This window comes from Ranitomeya variabilis, chromosome 2 (assembly GCF_051348905.1).
Source record: "Ranitomeya variabilis isolate aRanVar5 chromosome 2, aRanVar5.hap1, whole genome shotgun sequence".
In the NCBI taxonomy this organism is placed as follows: domain Eukaryota; kingdom Metazoa; phylum Chordata; class Amphibia; order Anura; family Dendrobatidae; genus Ranitomeya; species Ranitomeya variabilis.
The window spans coordinates 233,986,278-233,998,685 of record NC_135233.1 but is presented as its reverse complement, the minus strand read 5'-3'; the positions used below and the strand labels follow the sequence as shown (position 1 = coordinate 233,998,685).

The 12,408-nt window shown below is 42.3% G+C and overlaps 1 protein-coding gene across 14 annotated transcripts in view; it reads left to right on the top strand.

The window, feature by feature from the left end:
• The first annotated feature begins 869 nt into the window (after window positions 1-869).
• Window positions 870-12,408, top strand: part of GRIN1 (glutamate ionotropic receptor NMDA type subunit 1) — a 121,783-nt gene continuing 110,244 nt past the window's right edge. For 9 of the 14 annotated variants that reach the window (XR_013221180.1, XM_077284062.1, XM_077284059.1 and 6 more), the window contains exon 1: window positions 873-1,718. Coding sequence is in view for 13 of the 14 variants with exons in the window: in XM_077284062.1 (XP_077140177.1) it covers window positions 1,269-1,718 (450 nt within the window). In the remaining variant the exon portion in view is untranslated. Of the gene's footprint in view, window positions 1,719-12,408 lie in introns of all 14 variants that reach the window. The other 5 variants (XM_077284066.1, XM_077284060.1, XM_077284070.1 and 2 more) reach the window with 1 other exon arrangement.

The window sequence follows — 12,408 nt, the reverse complement described above, 5'->3', positions numbered from 1 at the left end:
ATAGCACCTCCATACCAGTGACAGCACCCCAATAAGTGACAGCCACAGCACCCCAACAACAATGACAGCACCCAGATTACAGAGACAGCTACATTGCCCCCATAAGAGCAAATCCACAGCACCCTTATAATGTGACATCCACAGCACCTCCTTACCAGTAAACACCGCTTTGATAACACTGAGTGCCCCCATTTCAGTGGACTGCTATTACATTACTGGTGCCAGCAACCCTGGTCCACGATTAAAGACCTTCACTGATGACTGCAAAACAGGAAAAACCTCCACAGAGAGTAATTCCACCCAAATACACAATGATGCTGTGGTTTCCTTTTACGGAGGGTGAAAGGACAGAGAGTGTGTGCTATCCTCCATGATACCACCCTGGTGCTCCTGACATCCAGCACACACTGTCTGTCCCTCAGTGATTGTAGCTGCTCAGTCCTGGGCTCCCTCTACACAGCATCGCTTGAGCCCTAGGTAACTGGATGCCACCAGGACTGTAACGACCTACAGCTCCTCAGTGCAGACCTCCATTTCTGGTGGAAATCAGACAGTGTTCCTCATTGCTCCTCTCTGGGCAGCCCATACCTATATATTCCCTACATCCATCATTCTGCTTCAGCCTCATAGTGCAGGAAAATACTATAAGGGGCTCGGTGCATCCTGCGCTATAGTGCTCTGAAGAGAATCTCTAACATTGCCCCAATTACCTAGTCACCCGCGTATTCTGCGCTAATGACTGCTCAAGACAACGGAGGGGGAAGACGTCGGTCTATGCAATGGCAGCCGGCGCACTAGGGGTTAATGTAGCAGCGGGTCTGTGGGTGGGTTTGTTATTTGGGAGAGAGACCCCCCCTCCTCTCTATTGGTGGAGAGTGTGTCACTGCAGAGGAGACAGAGAGGGAATCAGCCGCAGCTCTCATTTCAGCACCAAGGACAGCGGCAGCCCCTCCATAGAACAGAGGTCTTCTGCACCCACCCTCCTGTCCATCACTGATCATCCATGATAGCACCCAGACACCCCAGGATTCTGCCCTTGTCACCATCACCCCTAATATCATCTTCACCCCCATCATACACCCCACCATCAGCTCTGCCTCTGAGCCCTGTGATGTCCATGACTACCATCTGTAGACTTGACCATTGACTCCATCTACTCCATTATCTCCCACATCTCTCCATCCTCAGAGACACCTGAGATCTCAGGAGATCTGGAAGAGGAGTGACCAAGATTAATCAGGACTTCTACCTAGCAAGGACATTTATGCATGGTCTCCTCTCCTCTGAATTATCAAGACCTCGGCTCCTCACTGACTACCATTCCTCCACCCACAGCCCACCCCTTCATCTTGCAGAAAATCAAGGTGTCTCCCAGACTGTGGCGTATCGGCTTCACCCTGTTTGGAGCTGGGGAGCCCCCCAAATACAGGACGTTGGCTCAGCCGGGGTGTGCAAAACCCATGGACAGAATGCGCCTTTTCCTTTTGGCCGTTCTATTCTTGTTCTCATTCGCTAGAGCTGGGTGCGACCCCAAAATTGTGAACATTGGGGCGGTTTTGAGCACTAAAAAACATGAACAGATTTTTAGGGAAGCAGTGAACCAAGCAAACAAGAGACATGGCACCTGGAAGATCCAACTCAATGCCACCTCAGTCACCCACAGGCCCAATGCCATTCAGATGGCACTGTCTGTATGCGAGGACCTCATCTCCAGCCAGGTAAATGTGGGCAAAGATGGCCAGGGAATGGGCACTGGGTAACGACTGGCAGGTGAATGCCGTCTTATCAATGTGATTGTAGGCATAATATGAGCGACTGAATCAATGGAGGTACTGGCATACCAGTCAGTGTGGGCAAAAGAGAATGTATGGCATCACCAGGACTGGAGTGCATGGACCAATATGTGGCACAGGGCAATCTCTAACCAGGCTGTAATCTTTAACTGGGAGATCGATAATCTTCAGAAATCATCATAGAAAGATTATTTACTTGGAGACTGGACTGTGAGTGTATTCACATCATGTATATGTATATATTGTATATATGTATATCTAAAGTATACAATGTACCTCATCATGTATATCAGGTGTATGGACTATCCTCTATATACCACACATCACATTTACGTGTATCAGGTGTATGGACTATCCTCTGTATACCACACATCCCATTTATATGTATCAGGTGTATGGACTATCACCTATATACCACAGATCACATTTATATACAGTAGATCAGGTGTATGGACTATCCCCTACATACCACACATCACATATATGTACAGCAGGTATATGGACTACCCTCTATATACCACACATCACATATATGTACAGCAGGTGTATGGACTATCCTCTACATACCACACATCACATTTATGTGTATCAGGTGTATGGACTACCCTCTATATACCACACATCACATTTATGTGTATCAGATGTATGGACTATCACCTATATACCACAGATCACATTTATATACAGTAGATCAGGTGTGTGGACTATCCCCTATATACCACACATCACATTTATGTGTATCAGGTGTATGGGCTATCCTCTATATACCACACATCACATTTATGTATATCAGGTGTATGGACTATCCTCTACATTTGACACATCACATTTATATATATCAGGTGTATGGACTATCCTCTATATACCACATTGTGTATATGTACAGCAGGTGTATGGACTATCCTCTACATACCACACATCACATTTATATATATGTATGTATCAGGTGTAAGGACTATCCTCTACATACCACACATCCCATTTATATGTATCAGGTGTATGGACTATCCTCTATATACCACACATCACATTTATGTGTATCAGGTGTATGGACTATCCTCTATATACCACACATCACATTTATGTATATCATGTGTATGGACTATCCTCTATATACCACATTGTGTATATGTACAGCAGGTGTATGGACTATTCTCTACATACCACACATCACATTTATATATATGTATGTATCAGGTGTATGGACTATGCTCTATATACCACACATCACATATCTATCTATCTATCTATCTATCTATCTATCTATCTATCTATCTATCTATCTATCTATCTATCTATCTATATCAGGTGTATGGACTATCCCCTATATTCCACATTGTGTATATGTATAGCAGGTGTTTTGACTATCCTCTACATACCACACATCACATTGATATATATATCTATCTATCAGGTGTATGGACTATCCTCTGTATACCACACATCACATTTATGTATATACAGTACATGAGGGGTACATAGAGAGGTGCCCGAGGAGTGTTCCAATCCCTAATAACTGATAGAACCGACCCCCATGGTGCTACAGTCACCTCACAGCAGCGCTGCGGGCTCTGCATTACCTGACACAATCCGTATTTATCTGAGGAAGGTCCAAGTGGGACCAAAACGTTATAATCTTATGAAATCATCCCATTGTCACCTGATTTCCTTCTGAGTGCACAGTCTTACATACATCAGTCTGTCTCTGGCGCTGCCTGTAACACATGAATGGCTCTAATCCTCACACTGTGACCATAGCGGCATGTGAAAGGTTAATTCCCACCTATACAGAAAGCTACACCCCCTCCCTACTGCAATCCCCGAGGGGCATGGAGATTGTGAGGCTGAATCTTGTTAGTGTCCATGTCTGCACACCGTACTGGAACTACAACTCTCAGCATCTGCTGGCAGTCACAGTCATGCTGGGAGCTGTATTTCCCAGGGAGCAGGCTGTGATCCCACCTGTGCGCCGCACACCGGAGTACAGCACTGCACAGCCCTCCCTCCCCTGCCCCCTACGAGCCGCCTTGATGAATTCCAATGAAGCACCATTTTCCGCATTGCAGCTGGTTACCGGGCCGGATCCCTGGATCCCTGGACGGATCCGATCACCCCAGCAGCGCCAGCTTGGCCCGCGGTGTCCTGCACGATGTCCTGGAGCGATCAGTAGCTTCCTCTAGTTGTTACTCCAAAGAAAGTGACACAGTGTTGGTGCTCTGCAAATGCGACTATCGTGTCCCTCTATCGTGAAGGGACGCAGAGCGAAATCCCGATCACATTTTGACCTGCGACATTTGTATGACACTCCCGTATAGATCCCTACAGTCCTTACCCTGGACTAATCTGGCAGCGTCCATACCCGAGGTGCAGGGGGATAGAAAACACGGCCGTATACAGCATACAGCGCGGGCGACAAATAGGGGGGAACATGGACAAGTTGGTGGATATGGATTATGGAGGACGTGGTCGTCACCTCAGCAGTGTGTTTATCTGTCTGTTCAGCTCATAGCTAGCTCAGCTCTCATGTATCTACATTGCATAGCTAGCAATTACTCTATTATGTATCTATCTTATGGATCTATGTATATACCGAACACACACACCACACAATACAGACACACACACACCACACCACACAATACAGACACACACACCACACAATACAGACACACACACACCACACCACACAATACAGACACACACCACACAATACAGACACACACACACACCACACCACACAATACAGACACACACACACCACACAATACAGACACACACACACCACACCACACAATACAGACACACACACACACACCACACAATACAGACACACACACACACACCACACAATACAGACACACACACACACACACCACACAATACAGACACACACACACACACACCACACAATACAGACACGTGCAGCGCCCCAGAGTCCTGGTCGTTGCAGTACTGTAGCTCCGCCACTAAGGGGGGCTATGGTATGTCTGATGGCACTGAAGGAGTTCATCTGACCAGGTATCACAGACACCAATACATTTCACAGCCGGGCCTCCAGGGGGAGCTAAGGGTGCTATTTATTAGGCCACTCCTCACAGTCTGGTAAAACTGGGGGTCAGGCAGGAAGTTAGACAGAAAGCTGACTGGGTTGGAACCAGGCAACACCTTGTGGCAGAGGGTGTTGTAGGGGGAAGATTCGGAGGGGTCCCTGTCAGGGGTGGGATCCTGACAGAGGCCTGGCAACCAGAGAGAACGTTATGGGACCGCGCCTGCACGATATAGCGGCGGTAGCCCAAGAAAGGATAAGAAGCGAGATTTATTGTGCTGAGTGAGAAACGAGATCAACGCACAAGGAGAAACACCAGTAGGAGTCGTGCTGTAAGACGAGGCAACATCCTATTGAGGCGCACAACTGGTGGCCGGAACGCCGAGGAAGTATAGAGCTCCAAGCCAAACGTCAAACCTACGGCAGGATAGTCAGTTACAGGCGGGCTGTCTCACCCAATTGACCCAGGAAGACACAGGGGGGGTAACAACAGGAGTGGGGCGACGCTGGAGTCCCGGAAGAGCTCCGAGCCTCCCCGTCATACGGGTGCGTCCTAACCGTAAGATCAGGGGGACGTAGAGGGAGAACATCAGGAACGAGTTGTGAGGGAACACAAGAAACAGACACAACAGTTGTGGGGTACTATCCCGTAAGCACAGCAGGGGAGGACCACAACACAAGCGCAGGAAGGTAGGCACAGATTTCCACCTGCAAAGGGAACTCTGGAGGTGCCATCGGACCGGCCGGACTTGCGCAGCCCTGTTAACCGTATTCCGGATTGAGGACTCAGAAGCCTTCAGTAAAGAGGTAAAGAGACTGCAACCTGGTGTCCTCGTTATTTACTGCACCGCACCACCACCATCATCCACATCTATTACTGTACGCCCCTCAGCAGGGTCACGGACCGGGTCTAGCCACCGTGACAACCCCAGAGCAGAGACTCAGAGGCCCGGTACCGGGTACCCCTCGGCCCTGCGGCAGTGGGGGCGCTTCACACACACACCACACCACACAATACAGACACACACACCACACAATACAGACACACACACACCACACCACACAATACAGACACACACACAACACAAACACACACAATACAGACACACACAAACACACACACAACACAGACACACACACCACAACACACACCACACACACACACACAATACACATACCACACACACAACACAGACACACACACCACACACACCACATAAGACACACCACACACATACCACACACACAACACAAACACACACCACCACACACACACACCACCACACACACCACACCACACACAACACACCACACAAAAACACCACACACACACCACACCACACACCGCACCCACCACATAACACACCACACAAAAACACACACACCACACCACACACACACCACGTAACACACCAAACACACACCACATACATACCACACACACACCACACAAACACACACATACCACACACATACCACACCACACACACACATACCAATGTATCTAGCTATCAATTCATCAAATATATAAATTCATGTCTATATATGTCATATTTGTCTATGAATTAATCTCATATCTATCTAAAGTATCATTTCTTTGCACATCAATTTCAGCCTGTCTATTCATCTCGTATATATCCATCCTTCCATCCATCCATCCATCCGTCTGTCCTAGTGCTCTCTGCTTCTGTGCTCTGCTGTGAAAGGAGGAACAAGGCCACCAAGCAGCACAGAGCATTTCAGGAGAGGTTGTGCTCATCTCCTTGAGAACAATGTCATTTTATAAGGAGAAGAGAATGGGGAGGCCACAGGCTGATAGTGGAGGGAAGAGTATGTCAGCAGAGGATTGTGCTGCTCTCTTGGGGGGCATTGACCATGTGATGATGTCAGTGAGAACAGGGCACATGGTGATGGAGGATGTTATTTTCTATGCGATTAATGATGGATTGGTAAAATCTGATTGTTTGATTTTATGGTCAGTTAATTTGCTGACAGGTCGTAATAAAGCTTCATCCTTCTGAAAACCAGAGAGTTGTCTTTGCCAGATCCCAGGCGTCCATTAGAGATCTCACACAGGGGATTGCTGAGAGTGTGGTAAATGAAATGCTGCTCTGCGGTGTGACTGTCTGGGACTGGCAGAACAGAAGACACTGTGGGGAATGCCATGATTAAATGGATGGGGGGCACAGTGGCAGTCTGATCACCTGCTTAGTTAATGGGCAGAGTGTCTCCCCTGTGGCTGACCTATCTACACGGCTAAACGAGCGGGTACATAAGAGAAAGGACTCGTCTTCTGGAGGCAGGCGTCTGTAATATGGACGTGCGCCATTAACTGAAAGTGGGGAAGCTGTTGGGAAAGGTTTCATATGGCTTCACGGATTTTAATGATTTCATCTTTCGCCTGTTTTGTGATGCCCGATTCACTCAAACAACGTGCATGAAATCCCAGCCCCCTCCCCGAGTTCATCAATGGTCCGACTACGATCTTGCAGAAAGGCTAACAGGACGTTAGTCACATTTTCATCAGTTTCGGGATCCGTGAACATTCACAGAGCAGACAAAGCCTACTAAAGGCTCTGCCCCTTTAGCTGCTCCCTCGTATAACAGATATGTCTGCTGACATTTTTCTATATTTGGCTCGATAAAGCCATCCATACTATTGTGGCCCAAACGTCGCATGTTATTAGGCTATGTTATTGCTTAAATAAATAATTTTTCACAGGATCACTCTGCTGCCTTGGATACATTTCTGTGTAGAATGGTATATTCATCATTACTACGAGTAGGCCATCCAGGAGAGACTTGTCAAATTGGCTGTTTTACATTGTATCTGTGCACCCCCTACAAGAAGAAGCACAGTTCAGAGAGAAGGACTGAGTGTGCACAGGGTGTTCTCTACTGCATGTAAGCAAGAATCTATTCAGGCAGCAAAGACGGAGTTACTATGTATTATATAGAGGATATAGAGGGAGATACTATGTATTATATACAGGGTATAGAGGGAGATACTATGTATTATATACAGGGTATAGAGGGGGTTACTATGTATTATATACAGGATATAGAGGGGGTTACTATGTATTATATACAGGCTATAGAGGGAGTTACTATGTATTATATACAGGGTATAGAGGGAGATACTATGTATTATATAGAGGATATAGAGGGGGTTACTATGTATTATATACAGGATATAGGGGGTTACTATGTATTATATACAGGATATAGAGGGAGTTACTATGTATTATATACAGGGTATAGAGGGGGTTACTATGTATTATATACAGGCTATAGAGGGAGTTACTATGTATTATATAGAGGATATAGAGGGAGTTACTATGTATTATATACAGGGTATAGACGGAGTTACTATGTATTATATACAGGATATAGAGGGAGTTACTATGTATTATATACAGGATATAGAGGGAGTTACTATGTATTATATACAGGCTATAGAGGGAGTTACTATGTATTATATAGAGGATATAGAGGGAGTTACTATGTATTATATACAGGGTATAGACGGAGTTACTATGTATTATATACAGGATATAGAGGGGGTTACTATGTATTATATACAGGATATAGAGGGAGTTACTATGTATTATATACAGGGTATAGAGGGGGTTACTATGTATTATATACAGGGTATAGAGGGAGATACTATGTATTATATACAGGGTATAGACGGAGTTACTATGTATTATATACAGGGTATAGACGGAGTTACTATGTATTATATACAGGATATAGAGGGGGTTACTATGTATTATATACAGGATATAGAGGGAGTTACTATGTATTATATACAGGGTATAGAGGGGGTTACTATGTATTATATACAGGATATAGAGGGAGTTACTATGTATTATATACAGGGTATAGAGGGGGTTACTATGTATTATATACAGGATATAGAGGGAGTTACTATGTATTATATACAGGGTATAGAGGGGGTTACTATGTATTATATACAGGCTATAGAGGGAGTTACTATGTATTATATACAGGGTATAGAGGGAGATACTATGTATTATATAGAGGATATAGAGGGGGTTACTATGTATTATATACAGGATATAGGGGGTTACTATGTATTATATACAGGATATAGAGGGAGTTACTATGTATTATATAGAGGATATAGAGGGAGTTACTATGTATTATATACAGGGTATAGAGGGAGATACTATGTATTATATACAGGGTATAGACGGAGTTACTATGTATTATATACAGGATATAGAGGGGGTTACTATGTATTATATACAGGATATAGAGGGAGTTACTATGTATTATATACAGGGTATAGAGGGGGTTACTATGTATTATATACAGGGTATAGAGGGAGATACTATGTATTATATACAGGGTATAGACGGAGTTACTATGTATTATATACAGGGTATAGACGGAGTTACTATGTATTATATACAGGATATAGAGGGGGTTACTATGTATTATATACAGGCTATAGAGGGAGTTACTATGTATTATATACAGGGTATAGAGGGAGATACTATGTATTATATAGAGGATATAGAGGGGGTTACTATGTATTATATACAGGATATAGGGGGTTACTATGTATTATATACAGGATATAGAGGGAGTTACTATGTATTATATACAGGGTATAGAGGGGGTTACTATGTATTATATACAGGCTATAGAGGGAGTTACTATGTATTATATAGAGGATATAGAGGGAGTTACTATGTATTATATACAGGGTATAGAGGGAGATACTATGTATTATATACAGGGTATAGACGGAGTTACTATGTATTATATACAGGATATAGAGGGGGTTACTATGTATTATATACAGGATATAGAGGGAGTTACTATGTATTATATACAGGGTATAGAGGGGGTTACTATGTATTATATACAGGGTATAGAGGGAGATACTATGTATTATATACAGGGTATAGACGGAGTTACTATGTATTATATACAGGGTATAGACGGAGTTACTATGTATTATATACAGGATATAGAGGGGGTTACTATGTATTATATACAGGATATAGAGGGAGTTACTATGTATTATATACAGGGTATAGAGGGGGTTACTATGTATTATATACAGGATATAGAGGGAGTTACTATGTATTATATACAGGGTATAGAGGGGGTTACTATGTATTATATACAGGATATAGAGGGAGTTACTATGTATTATATACAGGGTATAGAGGGGGTTACTATGTATTATATACAGGATATAGAGGGAGTTACTATGTATTATATACAGGATATAGAGGGAGTTACTATGTATTATATACAGGGTATAGAGGGGGTTACTATGTATTATATACAGGATATAGAGGGAGTTACTATGTATTATATACAGGGTATAGAGGGAGATACTATGTATTATATACAGGGTATAGAGGGGGTTACTATGTATTATATACAGGATATAGAGGGAGATACTATGTATTATATAGAGGATATAGAGGGATATACTATGTATTATATACAGGGTATAGAGGGAGATACTATGTATTATATACAGGGTATAGAGGGGGTTACTATGTATTATATACAGGATATAGAGGGAGTTACTATGTATTATATACAGGATATAGAGGGAGATACTATGTATTATATACAGGGTATAGAGGGAGATACTATGTATTATATACAGGGTATAGAGGGAGATACTATGTATTATATACAGGGTATAGAGGGGGTTACTATGTATTATATACAGGATATAGAGGGAGTTACTATGTATTATATACAGGATATAGAGGGAGATACTATGTATTATATACAGGATATAGAGGGAGATACTATGTATTATATACAGGGTATAGACGGAGTTACTATGTATTATATACAGGATATAGAGGGGGTTACTATGTATTATATACAGGATATAGAGGGAGATACTATGTATTATATACAGGGTATAGAGGGAGATACTATGTATTATATACAGGGTATAGAAGGAGATACTGTGTATTATATACAGGATATAGAGGGGGTTACTATGTACTATATACAGGATATAGAGGGGGTTACTATGTATTATATACAGGATATAGAGGGGGTTACTATGTATTATATACAGGATATAGAGGGGGTTACTATGTATTACATACAGGCTATAGAGGGAGTTACTATGTATTATATACAGGGTATAGAGGGAGATACTATGTATTATATACAGGATATAGAGGGAGTTACTATGTATTATATACAGGATATAGAGGGAGATACTATGTATTATATACAGGATATAGAGGGGGTTACTATGTATTAAATACAGGATATAGGGGGTTACTATGTATTATATACAGGATATAGAGGGGGTTACTATGTATTATATACAGGATATAGAGGGGGTTACTATGTATTATATACAGGATATAGAGGGGGTTACTATGTATTACATACAGGCTATAGAGGGAGTTACTATGTATTATATACAGGGTATAGAGGGAGATACTATGTATTATATACAGGATATAGAGGGAGTTACTATGTATTATATACAGGATATAGAGGGAGATACTATGTATTATATACAGGATATAGAGGGGGTTACTATGTATTAAATACAGGATATAGGGGGTTACTATGTATTATATACAGGATATAGAGGCGGTTACTATGTATTATATACAGGATATAGAGGGAGATACTATATATTATATACAGGATATAGAGGGGGTTACTATGTATTAAATACAGGATATAGGGGGTTACTATGTATTATATACAGGCTATAGAGGGGGTTACTATGTATTATATACAGGCTATAGAGGGAGTTACTATGTATTATATACAGGATATAGAGGGGGTTACTATGTATTATATACAGGATATAGAGGGGGTTACTATGTATTATATACAGGATATAGAGGGGGTTACTATGTATTATATACAGGATATAGAGGGAGTTACTATATATTATATACAGGATATAGCCGGAGTTACTATGTATTATATACAGGCTATAGAGGGAGTTACTATGTATTATATACAGGATATAGAGGGGGTTACTATGTATTATATACAGGCTATAGAGGGAGTAACTATGTATTATATACAGGATATAGAGGGGGTTACTATGTATTATATACAGGATATAGAGGGGGTTACTATGTATTATATACAGGATATAGAGGGGGTTACTATGTATTATATACAGGATATAGAGGGAGATACTATGTATTATATACAGGATATAGAGGGAGTTACTATGTATTATATACAGGATATAGAGGGAGATACTATGTATTATATACAGGATATATAGGGGGTTACTCTATCCGGCTGCGAATTCGCGCCTTCCTACTCTCTGTCTGTGCCCCCTCCATACTCCCCACCAGTCAGCGCTCACACAGGGTTAATGGCTGCGTTACACCGCGTTATGCCGTGGTGTAACGCAGTCTTTTAACGCTGCTATTAACCCTGTGTGACCAACTTTTTACTATTGATGCTGCCTATGCAGCATCAATATTAAAAAGATCTAATGTTAAAATTAATAAAAATAAAAAAAAAATCATTATATACTCACCTTCCGGCGCCTTTCCCGCTCCTTGCAAC